Below are 19,094 nucleotides of genomic sequence, written 5' to 3'. Positions count from 1 at the left end.
ATCTTCAACCCATGTGGTACGTTTATCTTTTCTTTCAAAAATCGCTTTTATTATGTCATATGTGACCCTGGACCACAAAACCAGTCACATGGGTCAATTTTATGAAATTGAGATGTATACATCAACTGAAAGCTGAATAAATCATCTTTCCATTGATGTGTGGTGTGTTAGGATAGGACAATATTTGGTCGAGACACAACTATTGAAAATCTGGAATCTGAGGTTGCAAAAAAATCTAAACATTGAGAAAATCTGCTTTAAAGTTGTGCATTTATGTTCACGATTGTGCTGCATTCACTCACAAAAAAACATGTTTTATATATTTACGGTTGGACATTTACTAAATATCTTCATGGAACATGATCTTAATATCCTTATGATTTTTGGCATAAAATAAAAATCTATAATTTTGACCCATACAATGGCTATTGCCACAGATACACCCGTGCGACTCGAGAGTGGTTTTGTGATCCAGGGTCACATATAGATGTGTACCTGCGTCCTGTTGAAGGCGACGCGTGCGAACACGGCCTGGGAGATGCCGGCCCTCTTCAGCTCGTCTCTCACCCACTGGTAGATCTCGACGGACACCTCGGAGTTGGAGGACACCCCGCCGTCCAGCGGCTTGTTGAGCGCGCGGTTGACCGGCGGGTGGTTGAGGTACTGCTGGCTCAGGGACTGCTGGGCCAGGAGACGGTTGACGGCGTACTGCTGGTTGAGGATCTGAGCCATGACCATCTGCTGACTGACCAGCTGAGGGCTGATGGGAGTGGACACCAGGCCGGGGTGCAGGCCGGGGAGCTGGGCCCGAGCGGGGGCCTGAGCGCTGTGGGACAGGGGCACCGGGGACGGGGGCTGCTCCGCTGTGCTGCCCGGGATGGGCTGCTGACTGAAGCTCAGGTGGTTCGTTCCCGGGGGAGAAAGATCCGACAGACCGTCCATCTCGGCTGAAGTGGACACAGAGAAGAGGAAGCATGTCAATGCATGACTTTAACTATCTGACGAGATAACTGAAAGTTAAAGATTCAAGTTTTGTGTGTATGTGTGCATGCATGTATAAACATACATGCATGCTTACACGCACACACGTCAACATTTGAAGTGGATCAAAAAAGTGAATCAAAGTTGTCCTATGTGCGTGCATGCATGTATGTTTGCATGTATGCATGTATGCATATAAATATATATATATATATATATATATATATATATATATATATGTATATACACAAACACACACGCACAATAACAATATTTCAGAAATGGATCCTAATAACAGTGAAACTTTTAAATTTCAATGCTACTGAACTTGCTTCTTCATTTAAAAAAAAATTACATATTAATATAAACATGAACAAATTAAATTAGTGGCATGTAGTGAAAGCATTTTTCCATTAAGTAAATATTTTTTTCCCAGTAATCATCTATGTAAACAGTCATTAATAGAGAGGACGGTAAGTGCTTTTCTCTTTTTCTCATCTAATATGCTGTCGTTTGATTCATATCAACAGCAAAATAGACAGCGGCAGATTTCTATTCTGAAACTAATCTGATATTTTTATCCTGCCTGTTCATCACATTCACCTAAGACTGTTTACATTGATACTTTAAACCAAAATTGTATTATATTATCATTAAAAAAAAGTTTTTTGTATCAACTTGCCACCAAAGTATTTATACTTTTGCCCTAACTGCACACTAAATAAATCATATTTAAAAATAGAAACATATATAGGACCTAAATGGACAATTGGGCATGCTAATATTTTCAAAATAAGCATTAATTGTCCTATCACTACTCTATGCCGAACACTTTTCTAATGAGCTAGACATGACCTGAAGTCAAAAATCAAAAGTTTGAAGCTAAACGATCCTAATCAAACCCGTTCCAGCCTGCCATTACTACAGTAACCCAGTGCAACCGCTCTAATATAATGGGCCACAGTGTGTGACCTGTATCTGCATAAATTGGCAGCACTAGAAATTAGTTTATAATGTCCATGGCCAAATCATGTGAGCAATAACAACAAGCCAGTGTGGGCGCTCAGCGAAAGCAGGACGCGTCTTCACATGGACCGAGCCAGAGAGACGGACACTTGAATCGTCCTTTATGCTCTTAATTCTAAAACAAGGTACACAAGCTGGCTAATATGAAATTTTGGGAAAGTCTAAATATAACCGGAGCGTGTTACACTGGAAGCCCAGAGCACGGCCTTATAAACAGCCGACTATTAGATGCGGTCGATGCCGTCAGATGTTGTCCGATTCTTTTAATCAAGTTTTGCGTGACAGCCAACAAGCTGCAAAACCTGAAAATTAAAGGAAAAATTATGCCATTACAAAACCCAAGTTTTCTTTTAGTGTGCATTTTTAAAGCTTTTTGGAGATGTTGTACTAAAAAGAGCTGCATGTAGATTTAGTCATTTCTCCTTTTATTTTTTACACGGACAAATTAACATCTCACAGATTTGGAAACTGCATAAAGGTGAGAAAATATTTTAAAAACTGTCAAAGGACTGAAGTGTTATTCCTTTTTACAGGTAATAATAATACACTTTATTTACTGTATATAGCACATTTCAGGCATAAAATGCATAAATGCTTTACAGTAGTGCTTTACATAAATATTATATAGTAGTCAGCTGATAGAGATTAGTTTAAAGAAATTGAGAAACACAACGCCCGTCACCTACTAACACGCGCCGCACAATCTTACGGATTTTATGGAGCAAAAAAAAAAAAAAAAAGCATCCCAAAATATAAATATTTCAACAGGAAGATAAAAACCAGATTAAGCGCATGGAAACTCTCCAGAGATACGCACAATAAGCACAAGGACGCAAACATGTGTCTTAACTGACAGCGAGCACAAAGCCGCGGCTGTTCTTTTCAATATCAGCAGAAAGTGAGACGGAAAAAAAACAAACAAACAAAAAAAAAATCGGGTAATAATCAAAGCTCTCCCATAATCCCCCTCATTCCTGTGCTCTGATGTTACGGTGTGCCTCTCAGTTGTGTTTTTTGGTGTTGAAAACTGCTGGGGGGCACACACTTTTCCACGCAAATTGAAAAGGTTGGAAGAAAGCGTTCGCAGGGCCCGTTTGCAGACACACACTGAGCGCCGGAGTCCCTCCTGTGGAATTCACCACAAAGCAGGCTGGGATTAGGAGCACAATGGGAGAGAGAATGTGTGCTGAGGGGAGGGAGGGAAAACCCCACGGCCCGGCTGGGTCTGAATGGGAACGCTGCTGCGCTAGAGACGCCTCGACACACTCCCAAAGATCCTGCGGGACCGGCTGACCACTGACCACTGGTGAAGCGGTGCATGATGGGATGCGCTCAACCGGGTTACAGTCGGCAGTGCATTCATTCAAGACATGCGTTTTATCATTAGCAGTGTTCAACCTTGGCGTAACTATGCCGTTGCTTTGCATTCCTGAAGTTTAAATAAAAGAAGAGTACGGCAAGTCATGGGTCTGATTCCCAGGGAATGCATCAACTGAATAAATGCAATGCAAATCGCAAGTAACGTTTATGTGTGTAGCGCATTTTACAACACAAAGCAGCTTCACAGTAATAAACAGGAAAATAACAGCATTAATGTTACATTACATTTTAGCTGTAAACTCTAAAAAAAGCTCAATTTAGATCAAGACAAGAACTAAATCGAAGAAATGCGTAAATGTAAATGTGCCGTAGCATCATGCATTCCAAGCCCCGCCCATAATAATCTCATTGGTCCAAAATCCCACTCGATACAACTAGCTCTGATTGGCTGTGGGTCGAGAAGCATGTTTGCTTTCAGTGTGGACGGACACATTTCTCGTCGCACTATCAAAACCAAACCAAAAAATAAACCGTTCAAAATAAAATGTTAGAGGCATTTGGCAACTGCAAAATAAGCGTGTCCAGCCGGATGCATAAAGTACACTCACTCAATATAGCAAATATCAACTACGCGATTTGTAGACAAATGTAAACTATATTAATTGCACAGTAAAGCATTAAAAGTTGTATATATAGTACATCCGGATACTTATGCGAAAAAATATAGCAAATCTCAAAAGAATGACTGTTTATTATTGCAAAATGTATATTACCAGCCAGCTCAATATAAAGTAGGACATATAAATACATCCGATTTTATCAGTGTACTCAAGGGGTAAATCTCAATTGCTTGATTGCTTGTCTCGTAGCAAAATGTACCTAATATTATCGTCCAGCTCTAATCTGTAATTCATATTTTAAAGATATGAAAATATAAATATTAACATCATGATTTTCTGTAAAGCTGCTTTAAAACGATGTGTATTGTTAAAAACGCTAGACAAATACATTGGACTTGGCAGACATTTAGTGCCACGACAAAAGAAAAGAAATGTGTACACGGTATAAATGCATATAATCTTCCAGTGGCAGCCGCCGTCATCTGATTGTCGCGCTCACGCGGCTCTTTAACGCAGTTAGTGTTCCCGGCATCGGGACTCGAGCACATGCGCTCATGTATAATATAGTTGCGGTGCGTCACGTGACCTACCTAACGTGGTGGCACGAGGACTGTCGTGGAGGACACACGTCCCCAGGTAACCCTCCAGCTGAGAGGGCTGGCGCACGACTGCGCGGATGAACACACACACACACACACACACACACGCACAGGTGTGGAGAGAGAGAGAGAGAGAGTTAGTGGGGGTAAAAGTGAACGTGTGTGTGAGCAGGAAACAACAGGCAGATGTCAAGAGCTGAAGTATAACAATAAAGTATAACAGGTGCGTGTTTGAACACTTGAAAACATTAAAAATCACATGTATTAAGTGTTGTATTATGTGCATGGCAAATATTGAATTTTGAAGTCACAGAAAGATATAAACATTTTAAACATATGATTTTTGTTAGATTAGCATTTGAACTGAATCTAAAGAACATAAGCAGATGAGGTATACTATAACCAGACAGACAGAGAGACAGACAGACAGAATCTGTCTGTCTATCTGTCTGTTTGTCATTATATCTGTATAATGAGAGACAGACAGACAGACAGACAGACAGACAGAGACACAGACAGAAAGATACACACACAGACAGACAGACAGACAGATACACAGACAGACAGACAGACAGACAGACAGACAGATAGACAGACAGACAGAAAGAGACACAGATAGACAGACAGAAAAAGACATATAGACAGACAGACAGATACACAGATAGACAGAAAGAGACAGACAGACAGACAGACAGATATAATGATAGACAGACAGACAGACAGATATAATGATAGACAGACAGACAGACAGATATAATGATAGACAGACAGACAGACAGATATAATGATAGACAGACAGAAAGAGACACAGACAGATATAATGATAGACAGACAGAAAGAGACACAGACAGACAGACAGACAGACAGAATGATAGACAGACAGAAAGAGACACAGACAGACAGATAGATAGACAGACAGACAGACAGACAGACAGACAGACAGACAGACAGACAGACAGACAGACAGACAGACAGACAGACAGAGAAACACACACACACACTAACAGTTTTTTCAGCCTGATGTGATTGACGTATCTTTAAGCGTTCTGCTTACCTATCATGTCTTTTGTCTTCTTGAAATGTTTATACCAGCGTCCGAATTCTTGACACTTCGCCGCTGACACATTTGCATAGTAAGTGCTGTTAACAATTGAAGAAATCATACTCTGCAAGACAAAATTGTATGTCGTTTAAAACCCACATTCACACACACACAGTACAACAACACATCCTGTCATTCTGTGCATTATGTACAAAGTGTCAAATCTTGATCCAAGAAACGGTAAGAAATGCGATTCATGCACAATTTTTTTTCTGCAGTAATATAAACTAAAAAAAACACATGTCCCTTTAACAAATGCCACAGAGTACGAGAGAGGACGCACACAGGAGGATCCGTGAGGCAGAGAGCAAAGCACACGATGCTTTGGGGATTTCTGCCCTATATGAATGCAACTCATATTCACAATCTGTTTTCACAGCCGGAGTCGCATGTTGAGACCACACAACGAGTTCACGTCTCCTCGCTGGCCTAACAGCGTGTTTCTATTCATCTTCCCCGCTTTCTTCTTTTCTATTTTAATACATTCCACTCCAAAAAAAAAAAAAAAAAAAAAAAGAAGCTGAGATTCTTTTTCATTAAACCCAACACTTAACACCTTAATAGCCCTGGGCAACATAGCGCAGAAATTGTTTTGATTGTTATAAATATTCAAAAGATGAAACCATCTGTTTTTAAATTACAGGTACAGCAGCTTTATCATTTTTATAACATGAGCACTTGGGGACTCGGAGGTTCGTGTCTTCAACAGAGGAAGTTTATAGAGAACTTCAGCAATCCCCTTTCCCAATGCATCGTGCAGAAAACATATGGATATGCTCTCAGAAATAAAGGTTATGCATCAAGAACCATTTTCCCTGTGACGGATTCTTGATGTGACTATAAGCTTCTTTAAAGGTTATTTAACATTATAGGAACTTACAACTGTTCTCCTTTAACATCATATAGAACTCGAACATGTTCTCTATGACATAGAAATTCAATGCAGATATTAATATCGAGTTTCAAACTATACGTGAAGATCATCATAGGAACTTACAACTGTTCTCCTTTAAGATCATATAGAACTCAAAAATGTTCTCAATGAATTTTTTTTAATGCAGATATTAATATGGAGTTTCAAACTATACGTGAAGATCATCATATGGAATTTGACAAGGCTCTATGATCTTTTGGCACGCTATAAAAAGTTGATTGTTTTTCCCATGATATCATATGGAGTTGTTTTAAAAAAAAAAAAAAGCTCTTCTATGCCATCATGTAGAACTTGACGTCTGCTTATGGCATAATATGGATATTTAAATTGCACTTCTATGATTTCATAAAGGCCTGGTTTCACAGACAGGGCTTAGATTGAGTCAGGATTAGGTCTTAGTTCAATTATTATTTTTATAAACTGATGTGCATCTTGACACAAAACAATGGCACTGACATATTTTAAGATATGCTTTCAGGTAAGACGGCTTTTAGTCTGGGAAACAAGGGGATAGTGTTTTAAAAAGCTCACAGATGATTTCATATGGAACTTTAAAATGTTTTTTATGACATGTGGAAATTTAAATTGCTCCATTTTTTCATATCACATTATACAGCATTTAAAGTCCCCCTGTAGTCAATAATTGTATCTCTTAAAACTCATCTCTGATCACCAAAATTAGAAGTTAGAAGTTTTTTTCTTGGAAAAAAAGTCTTCATGCCTTAAAATAGATTGAATGTAACTCGACACCCTTGCCTCATTTAGTATGCGTGGTTCTATGAATATGCAAATGACCCCCGCCTCCACTCACTCCCTCACTCAGAGTTCCACTGGTTGACGATCACACGTTGATCTGATTGGTTACAAGGTAGTGTGTGACGTCAGAAACACCAGCGATTTCAAACCGTGTTTTTGAGACTGTCTTTGGTTCACTGCAGTTTTAAGCAGAAAATACTCAGCAATGCTGTCCACTTATGAACTTACACATGATTTAAGCGTATTAAAAACACCATATAGACATATAAACAACATTAAAAGCTGGATTTTCACCACAGAGGGACTTTAAAAGTGCTATTCCACAACATCATATGAAATGCTTGCTTATGGTATAATATGGAAATTTTAATATTAAAATTAACAGAACTTAATTGAAAACAGAACCTCTTTAAGTTCCATATAATGTCATAGGAGAACTACAGGTGACACTCGGAAAAATGAGAATATGGTGCAAAAGTTCATTTATTTCAGTGATTCAACTTAAAAGGTGAAACTAATATATTATATAGACTCATTACATGCAAAGTGAGATATTTCAGACCTTTATTTGTTATAATTTTGACGATTATGGCTTACAGCTTATCATAACAATTATAACAAATAAAGGCTTGAAATATCTCACTTTGCATGTAATGAGTCTATATAATATATTAGTTTCACCTTTTAAGTTGAATTACTGAAATAAATTGCACTATATTCACATTTTTCGAGTTTCACCTGTACGGTACTATATGGAAAAGGTTCTCGAACGGCATCAATATGAAAACCCCTTCAGCGTGTCTCCGTGAACAGGTGCACAGTTCAGCCAGAAGACGGTTAACCACATCGCTGTGTACAATGAGAAGGACTATTAACCTTTACTGCCAAAAGCTCACGCTGCTGCAGAAATGAAGAGTGTGTAGCGGTCTCCAAGATGAGGAGAAGACCCTCTCCAAACGCAGGAGTGGAATATGCATGCAGACAGGAGGCATTTGAAGGCCAACCGGCGTTTTAAATGTCACAGCCCTCCTTTAATCGCTGATCTGAAACAACAGTCATGGTGGAAGAGAGCGAACCAACAAACTCAGCAACTAACAATAGAGGATGAACAAAATCACCCACGATTTCATGAGTCATCAGTTTGAGATCTATATTGAGTACAGTTGACACAGATGTTGTGAGAATCCGCGTGCATTAATCACTGGTCTCACGCCGCACATCTCCCGAGCCCTGTACGCCACCACAAACCATGCAGATAACCACCTCAGGAGCCACCAACCAACAGGTGATGGGACGAGCCTCTGTAGAAGATAACCATCGCGAGCCTTATCTGAGCGCCCAGGAAGTCCGTCACGCTGCTCTCCACATAAAACATCTATTTGACTTTCCGTCACGGGAGAGTCGCACAGAAGGAACCAGCGTTTGCACTTCCTCATTGCGTGGCAGTTGTGAGTCTCCCTGCATTGTGGTCTCATAAACATCTCAATTACAGCTTCTGTTTCGTCCACTCCGTGAGAAAGGGTCCATGTCAGACCCGTGGAGATGGCATTTGATGGCTATTTGCTGCTATGCAACTCCACAGCTGCTCTTTCGGGGCCCCGGGGCCCCTTTTGTTCCGGTCGTCTGAGGGGACACACGGGTTACGTTTGATCACGGGAAACATACGTGTGCTGAAAGACGGCTGATGAGCGGGAGCAAACCTGCCCGAGCAATTCACTTTTCTCCTTTTCTTTAGCGTCGCGCGACAAATCGGTCTGACGGCGGTCGAGTCATATTGTGCGGAAAACAAAAGCATGTTTTCTTTTTATCCAGGGCATCTTTAGACCAAATACACGACGAACTAGGAACAAGTCAGGATAGCCAATTAATCACCCAGCAATTAACTAGTCGATTAGTGAGGTTAACTGGGGAGTTTGTCCATTTTTTTTGTTGCTATTTTGATTATTTCCCCCAATTTTTTTTACCATGTCCTTGAAATTTTGCATGTCCACAAAGTTAAATAAAATTTTATTAATAATTTATATATATATATATATATATATAGGTCCTAAAACTATTTTATTTTTTATTTTAAAAAGTTGCTAAATTTATCCCACAAAAAAATTATACTAAAATTAAAATCATTATCAATATAAGTAATAATACCAATATATTAATACAATTTAATTTAACAACTTTTACTTTTTAAAATTAAAATCATCATCAATAAAAGTCATAATACCAATATTATAATACAATTTAATTTAACTTTTACTTTTAAATGTCTAACATTAAAATTCACAACATCAATATGATAAAAAAATAAAAAAGTAAATATTAAATCTTTTTTTATTTAAACAACATTTATTTTAGTGTGTTGATCTGAGAAGTTGCTAAATTCATCCAAAAATTATTTTAAAATTTGCTAAATTAAAAATAAATAAAAATAAAGCTACAATTTAATTAATATCAATATCAACATTTTTATAAAATTAAAATACAGCGCCTTTCCATAGGACAAGGATGCTTTACAGTAATGATTTCATGACAAGTTAAGTCATGGAAAAGTATATACATTAATGCATAATAATTTTTTCGCCATTGTCATCTCAGTTTTAGCTTCTTGCACAATGACTCGCATTAAAGTCAAATTAAAAGTACTATAACTTTGAAAAGGGCAGTTTAAAAACTCAACATCACATGAAGGGCACTAAGAAACAAGTCTGGTTGGTGTACAACCAACATATTTATATAAATCTTACTAGTCCTACAGACAGTTCACCAATCTGAACGACTCCAGCTAGTGTCTAAACCAAACGTGCAACACACACTATTCACAATCCCCTTCTGCTCCTCCTGATTCTCCATTCATTAACCTTTTCAAGAGCAGGGATTACCGTCGAGTATCAAGGAGACACTAATCCTATAATAGTTGGCGTTCGTTCTTAAATCGGCCCGATCTCTCCAACTCTTCCTGTCAACTGTTCACCTAAAAGAAAGGTCACCTCTACTAGGTTACCGAGCAAAGACGCGCCGAACATGACGAGGCATCCTGGAAACAACAAAAGCAGAAAGCAGAATGTGAGCGGACTGTAATTCAGCGGAAGTGCCGGGCCGCTGCTCGGTGGGAATAGCTCACATATGGACTGTAAACAGAGTGATTAGAGAGATGTGGAGCGGCCCAGCCCCTGCGCTGCCTGAACAGCACCCTGGGACTCTTTACACCACACACACACACACACACACACACCTGCAGGTGAAGAACGGGCTTCCCTGAGATGAAATGCACTACGACTGTGCCAACACACACACACACACGAGCTGAAACACTCGTCTTCCCTTAAGCATTTAAACAGTAGCTCTGCGGTTTTAAGGGTGAATCTCATGCAAATGTGGCCAGGTCACATGTCATCCACAAAAATCTAAATTATTATTATTATTTTTTTAATGAAGCCCATTTTTAGGATCTTATTTTTTTTTTATATATATATATAAATTCTCATTACTGTAAAAGTTTACAGTTTTTAAAAATAGTTCTCAAAAGTGTTTCTGATGGAATATTCATTACTGTACATAAAAAAAAATAAAAATAAGTATAAACACGGTAAGAAAATAAGGTAACACTTTAGATTAGGGTCCAATTCTCACTATTAACAAGTTGCTCATGCATATTACTAGGATATTGGCTGTTTATTAATACTTATAAAGCACATATTAATGCCATTGACTTCCATAAATACTAATCGGTCTGGTTACCGATATTCTTTAAATATATAATCTTATGTGTTCAGCAGAAGAAAGAAATTCATACAGGTTTGAAACAACTTGATGGTGAGTTCATAATGACAGAATTTTCATTTTTAAGAGAACTATTCCTTTAATCCCACCAATGCCTAAACTTAACAACTACAGTAGTCAACATTTAAAGTGGATCAAAACTTTTCATCAAAAGTTATACATGAATTTTTTTTTAACAATACCCGTTCTTGTCTCAGGACAACGTCTGATCCACTTCAAATGTTGACTACTGTACTTTACTAACTATTAATAAGCAGTGATTAGGAGTTTATTGAGGTAATGGTGAGTTAATAGTGAGAATTGGACCCTCATCTAATGTGTGACCAAAAATAATAGCACCATGCTGTATGAATTATTTGAACGTTTTGCATTGCGGTAATGAGAAGCTTTTTTTTAAGCTGCTTAATTGTCATTAAAATAACGCAATAATGCAACACAGTGCAAAACAAAAATAGGCTTAATTCTCTACAAGCACAATACAATTCTTTCTTTGGTTTTTAAGGTTAAAACCGACACGTCGACATGTTTCGTGAGATTCACCCATAACAGTTCACAGCTTGTAATGCATTATCAAGATCATTGTGATTCGCCCATTGTTTACCCAACAATACTCGCATTCACAACGGCTAGCAACAGCATCAAAATAAAGTGCATTAATCTACGGGCACGACAATGGCTATTGATTTGGATTTCTATGGCAATTCTGTCCATTTCCACTCTATCAAACTCTGGGCATTTGTAAAAGGGACACTTGCAATCTTGGCAACTAGACGTGGAAGGCTCCAGCACCTGTGATAAGGGACATTCTTTTGCCAGAGAGCTCTGGTTCATGTCTTTGAGTAACTCCTTGAGCGCATTTCTTACTGTAGAGTGGGTCCACTGCTCTGGAGGAAGGTCTTCCAGTTTAGGACAACTGCAGGAAGAGATAGAACAAGAGAAAGAGAGATGGAAAGAGTGAAAAGAGAGAGAGAGAGGACAGTGAGCACTGGGCTTTGCTTCTCTGCTGCAAGCGTCCCTCTAAGACAGACAGATTTCATTTGGCGCATGAAGCAGATGCATCTGGAGTCTCTCTCTCTCTCTCTCTCTCTCTCTCTCTCTCTCTCTCTCCTGATTGTTCTGATTAGTTAATTACTTTATACAACACATCTGCTGTATTGATGCATGAATTATACATCAGCTGCATGCGGCGACTATTATTTCACGTTACTTCTACCTTCCTGCCTTGATGTGCTTGCTGAAACAATTTAAGGTGTTTCTAGATAGATTTAGATGCTAGATGCATTAAAAAAAAAGACCAGCATCTAAATACCATATCCAGTATTTAGATGAGCGTAAAAAAAAAAAAAAAAAATGCACAACCAAATCAAGGGAGAAAACACAGCTGCATTCAGGGTGTCATTAATGAACGCTTGTTCAATAGGACGCAATAAACGGCAAGCTGCCAAGTAAATATCGCAACACCGATGTTCGACGCCAGCATGCAATGCAAATTAAGGATGAGGAGTGTCATTTCCGCGCCACCAGCGTCACCAAACGGAACTGCAAAAACAATGCCGGGATTCAAACAGTCTGCGAATGATCAGACAGACAGATGGTGACGTTAACTTCACCGGTGGCTGTTGCCTGACCAAAGTCACAGGAAAAATATTTTTGCAATGCTATTTGGTAATGCTAGTGGTGTAAATAATGACACACGACACCTTTAAATACACATACTTGAATTTAAATGAATGCTTCCTGGATTTATTTATTTTTTAAGCGCAATAATGATGGTTTCATAGTTCTTTGGAGTAATTGGATGAGAGGTAGTACTGCTGTAATGTGCAATTAACACATCCATGTTTGCATATAGACACACACACACACACACACACACACTTCAAGAAATGGAGCGATCGGATCCGGCACACCTTAAAGTGCGAGACGGCCACAGAGCCTCTGGAGACAAGACAGACAGAGACACACAGATATGCATGGATGTCTACAGAAAGAGGAAGAGGTGTGTGTGTGTGTGTGTGCCCACAGCAGTGGCTTGTGGGAGATAAAAAAACAGCACTGTTTGTGTTGTGGGTACAGTAGATGGGAAACACTGACCTGTGTAGCTGGATTTTCAGCGTGACCACATGGTACACATCCTGCAACATGTCCGCCACTGTGGCGTCGGGTGCATCCGTCACGTAGGAAAGAGGCACGGGGTTCCACTTGCCCACCTGAATCAGCCCTGCGGTGAGGAAACACCATTTACCACACGCAGACTCTCGCACACAGGATCCAACACTGCATTTTTCACTTTTTCAGGCTCTACTAGAACAGGTTTTCGTGCTTAAAGGGATAGTTCACTTTGAAATTAAATTTTGGTATGTGTTATCTTACCTGAAGTGCATCCAAGATGTATTTTTAGGTCAACCCGTTCTTGTCTGTCAGTCATATAATGCAGGTGTATAGGCACTGTTTCCAAAAGCATGCAGAGAAAAGTCCAAATTAACAAATTCCCCATGGTAAGTGCACATTGATGGCCTAAGCTCGCGCGATCTCATCCGGGAGTGTTGAGTTTTCACTTATTCCCAATTTGTAAGCCTTCTATCTTGACACACGACTCGCTTCATTGTTCAGGCCAATCAGAGGCATACGTTGAGCCGTACAGCCAATCACACGCGTTTCTGCTGAGTTTAAAAATGCAACGTCCAATCGAAGGCGGTTAGATTAGTTTCCGGGGAAGAAATCCGGTGTAAACAGATCAGATGGACGTGGTTGTGTAAAAGAGATAAAAACGATATAAATACTGTTGGTTTTATCACACAAACCGCTTGTTTCGTGTCTTAGGCCATCAATGTGCACTTACGATGGGGAATTGTGTAATTTGGACTTTTCTCTGCATGCTTTTGGAGACAGTGCCTATAGACCTGCATTATATGACTGACAGACAAGAACGGGTTGACCTAAAAATATCACAATTGAAACTACTGCGGAGACAAAGACACCTACATCTTGGATGCACTTCAGGTAAGATAAAACATACCAACATTTAATTTGAAAGTGAACTATCCCTTTAAATGTTGATTATTTTCCTCATATTCTGCATTGTTGCGGCTCCTCTCTTTCCAGTCTGTCAGTAACGCTCTGTTTACTTCCTGTCTCTATGAAGCCCCTCCTTCTGAAAAGCACACTGTGCTCTGATTGGTCGGCTGGATCAGTGTGCTGTGATTAGTCGAGCGCTTCGAGTGTGTTTGGGAAATGCCCCGCCCCTTACCATAACCGCCAGATTAACACACTACTAACTAACTCAACCAGGCCCCGCCCCTTTATTCTGCGTATTAATTATTATAATGAGGAATATTGTGACGTGTTCGTTCCCGGGAAGAAACTCAAGACTACAATGGAGGCGTTTCAGGAGTTCAGAAACACTGATATAGAGAATAACTGGAACTTTGCAGAGATTTTTCATTCTCAAACAGCAACATTACACACTAAAGTAAGATGAACATGGAAAAAAGCATAAGAGGACCTCTTTAAGTTCTTTAGAAAAAAAAATAATAATGTGGCAATTATGGTACTTTGATGTGTCATTTAATAACCATATTCAACATAACGCACTTAAAAAAAATGCTATGTTATTACCATTTTCGTAATGTCTAAACCTCAAAGCCTAGTAAGCTGACAACACACAGGCAGGATTTAAAGCAATCTTCTTTATGCGGTAAGAATGCATACGCTTTTTATGCATCACATACACAACACAATCCCATAATGCATTGCAACAATAATTAAAAAAATCTAGACAAGATGGAAGGTGAAGCGAGAAAATTGTTGGTTAAAAATATATGCATTTAATGCCAAAATCCATTTTGACAATTTTAACCAATATTTGTGTATACAATTTTTTTTATACAAAGGTTTGGGGTCGGTTTTAATGTTTTTGAAAAAGGCTGCGTTAATTTGATTAAAAATACAGTAAATACAGTTACCTAAATATGATTACAATATAAGATAACTGTTTTCTATGTGAATATCTAGTCAAATGTAATTTATTCCTGTGATCAAAGCTGAATTTTCAGCATCATTACTCCAGTCTTCAGTGTCACATGATCCTTCAGAAATCACTATAATATGATGATGCTCAAGAAACATTTATGATTATTATCAATGTTGAAAACAGTTGTGCTGCTTAAACTTTTTTTCAGGATTATTTAATAAACCGAAAGTAAAAATAAAAACTGCATCACTTTTAATCAATTTAATGCATCCTTGCTGAATAAAAAAAGTTATTGTATTTTAAACACTACTTGTGAGCATCATGTTGTGAACTTAGCAATGTTATAACGCCAAACTCTCACCATGTTTTCGAACAGTGCTTTCTAAATGTTTTTTTTTATGATAATGCCATAGTATGGGGTTAAAGAAAGGCTTTCACCCTTTAAAAAAAAAAAAAGGTTGTCCTTTCGACTGGCACTAAATGAAAAAAAAGATCCAGAAGATCCAACGAAAAAAGAAATGATGATGGACAGCCTGCAATAAATTACAGGCTGAAGGCTCCAGCTCTTAAAATAGCCCTCAACTCCATAAAGCGAGCAATTAGAAACCACAGGCCCACCTCCACACTCGTTCCCATTGAGAAAAGTGTGATTACAGAGAGCAGGAGGTGCACCTGTGTGTTCCTCTACCCACAACCCCCCTGACCTCGGCATCAGGTCAGCCCGAGCAAAAACCCAGAGCCTAGCCAACAAATCACTCCAGAAATATCTCTGTTTAGCCTCCAAAAATATCCGAGCATCTGCCCGGCGTTCGATGACTCACGGTTCTGATCTAAACGCATGAAGAAAAAAAAACCGTGCATGTTCTGGAGGAATCGGTTTAGTGAATGCATTGGTGTTTTTGGAGAGGGAAAGCATGCCGTACCTTTAGCCTGAGCAGCTGAACTGTGCGAGTAGCCCAGGGAGAGCAGGGCCATCTCGATCAGCTGGTTGAAGAGCATGTCCTTCCTCACCAGAACGAACTCAGCGTGTTCCTCTTTACTGTCGAACTCGATGGGGCTCTCGTAGTGCTCCACCACACAGAACACCGGCAGCATGTTACCTAGCAGACACAAGAGCACGCTTTACACTTCACCCTCGCACAGAGCGAATGAAATGCCTCCGATCATTACCAACAGCGCTGTTTGTGTCGCACATCCAGCCAAAAATGCAAATGCAAATGATAAACCAGCTAAAAATAAAGTTCAAGGAAGACGCCACGTTGTTGCTAGAGAGTTCTGGGTGGCATTTTTTAAAAACCTAACCCTAAGCATGAGCAATAGTTACATTCGCCTAACCTCTAATTATCAATTGATTATAATCCGCTGTAATGGTGTTAAAATAAAGCAGCATTGTAACATGCATAATAAGATCAGAACGCAGAACGAGGAGAGATGGCGTCAACGAAACAGCTCTGCTATTTAAACGTGTTAGCACACTAAAAGGTTAGGGCTCATCGTGGGTTTAGCGCTTTATTTATTGTTAAGGTGCTCAAATCACATTAGAATACTTCTTCAGGCAGATCCCAGAACCCTTCCCATGATGCACTGTACGCCGCGGCTCCCAATGCTCCCTATAGCCTTGAGGTTTACGAGTCTGTGTAAACAGCGCGCCGCTATCAGGGAAAAAACGAAGAATCTCCGTCCAAAGCTGTCATGTGTTCGGGTTTACTGTGCAAATATCACATAATACCAGCCAGCTGCAACACTCCGGTGATGAAATTTCAGGAACTTCATGATCTCTTGGACTCGGGATCTTTATTTTCACAGGGTTTAACACAGGCTGTATCAACGTCTTCTATCCGGGGCAATCGTAATAAATCATATTTCTGCTCCTCACGGTCACAGCTTCCTAAGAATGCGACCGTTTTCAGGAAAACAATCAATAAATAGGGGTATAATCATAAGCAGATGCCAGGGAATGTGCTGAATCGAAGCTTTTCCATTTTTAATAGATAAAGATCTAACAATAAAGACTGCTGTGTCGGTTCATTTCGGGATCAATACACGCTTTGTTCCCAGAGAGCTGAGAAAAGCCCATGGTAAATATTATTCAGCTAAAACAATGAATACAGTAGCTACCAAAGTTCAGCAGGCACTCAGCAAAAGTTCACTATTTCCCATAAATAATAATAACGGTTGCCCAGAGAGCTATAGAGCACAGCAGAGGAACATGAACTAACACTACATGTTATCACTAATATCTCCCCTTTAATTGTACACTGCAGGTGTGTGTGTATATACACATATGCATGCATGTATATACACACACACACATGCATGCATGTATATACACACACACATATACACATATGCATACATGTATATACACACACACACACACACACACATATACACATATGCATGCATGTATATACACACACACACACACACATATACACATATGCATGCATGTATATACACACACACACATATACACATATGCATGCATGTATATACACACACACACACACACACACACACACACACACATATGCATGCATGTATATATACACACACACACACACATATGCATACATGTATATACACACACACACATACACATATGCATACATGTATATACACACACACATATACACATATGCATGCATGTATATACACACACACATATACACATATGCATGCATGTATATACACACACACATATGCATGCATGTATATACACACACACACACACATATATACACATATGCATGCATGTATATACACACATACATATACACTTATGCATGCATGTATATACACACACACACACATATACACATATGCATGCATGTATATACACACACACACACACACACACATATACACATATGCATGCATGTATATACACACACACATATACACATATGCATGCATGTATATACACACACACACACACACACACACACACACATATACACATATGCATGCATGTATATACACACACACATATACACATATGCATGCATGTATATACACATAGCAAAATAAATAGCAATGAAACATCAAAATCACCAAACAAAGAAAAATCATTTACCAAAAATTTCAATTTGAAAATATTGAATATATGAACAATTTGCAAATATGCTTAGTTGGTGCTAAACATATCCTCAAATGTTGATACGTGAAATGAAATATTCAATTTCTGAATTGAATTTTTTTTCAATACATGAGGGTTCTTCGTCCTAACCATCAGTGGCCACAACAAACACAGAACAATTTATTGGTCACTTATGTTTCTGAGTGATGAGCCCATCGCCCATCGTGAAATATCATTGGTCCAAATGATCTATTCTCATAACTGTGCTTTAAACATCACGTTTGATGGACAGACGAACTGCTTCTCACTGGAATCTAAGGGTTTCACAATATATCGTGTCACTATATATCGCAATACAAAAATATGTATCGTAGTGACAATATATATTGTGTATAGTTTTCAGAGTTTTAGCGTCAGTATTATATTAAACTACTATATATAATGTTGAATATAATGTATAATAATGCAATGGGGGAATATTTGTGTGTCCTGATAATGTCAAATATCTGATCTTACCAGTAAAAAGTGGCCGAAATTACTTTAAATATATCTAGCCAGTGACGAGTGCAAGCATATTCGTCTATAATAATTCTGTATTTTCAGCTTCAGAATCATGAATATTGTTATTCTGGTGTCTCTATTGTCCTGTGCTTTGGGTTTCCAGCACCAAGTCCAAGCCTGTTCATTTACACACACAATGTAAAACATAATTTAGCATTTTAATCAACTACATTTTTTGTTAACCTTTTATCATATGTCTTGGACTATCGCAATAATATCGTATCGCGAGTTCAGTATCGTGATATTTATTGGAAGGGTATCGTTGCACACCTACTGGAATAATATATGACCCTGGATCACAAAACCAGTCTGGAGCCGCACGGGTATATCTGTGGCAATAGCCAACAATACATTATATGGGTCAAT

General features: G+C 38.8%; 1 protein-coding gene across 12 annotated transcripts in view; it reads right to left on the bottom strand.

The window, feature by feature from the left end:
* Positions 1 to 19,094, bottom strand: part of satb1b (SATB homeobox 1b) — a 63,373-nt gene that overhangs the window by 33,828 nt on the left and 10,451 nt on the right. For 4 of the 12 annotated variants that reach the window (XM_079627117.1, XM_079627123.1, XM_079627122.1 and 1 more), the window contains exons 3-8: positions 16,012 to 16,188; positions 13,210 to 13,336; positions 11,905 to 12,028; positions 5,601 to 5,712; positions 4,538 to 4,615; positions 496 to 947 (exon numbers count right to left, since the gene is read on the bottom strand). In XM_079627117.1, coding sequence (XP_079483243.1) covers positions 496 to 947; positions 4,538 to 4,615; positions 5,601 to 5,712; positions 11,905 to 12,028; positions 13,210 to 13,336; positions 16,012 to 16,188 — 1,070 coding nt within the window. The remainder of the gene's footprint in view (positions 1 to 495; positions 948 to 4,537; positions 4,616 to 5,600; positions 5,713 to 11,904; positions 12,029 to 13,209; positions 13,337 to 16,011; positions 16,189 to 19,094) is intronic. The other 8 variants (XM_079627124.1, XM_079627128.1, XM_079627127.1 and 5 more) reach the window with 3 other exon arrangements.

Source organism: Phoxinus phoxinus (genome assembly GCF_949152265.1).
Source record: "Phoxinus phoxinus genome assembly, chromosome: 10".
NCBI classification, from domain to species: domain Eukaryota; kingdom Metazoa; phylum Chordata; class Actinopteri; order Cypriniformes; family Leuciscidae; genus Phoxinus; species Phoxinus phoxinus.
The sequence above is the reverse complement of the archived record's forward strand: the minus strand, read 5'-3'. Positions and strand labels throughout refer to the sequence as shown.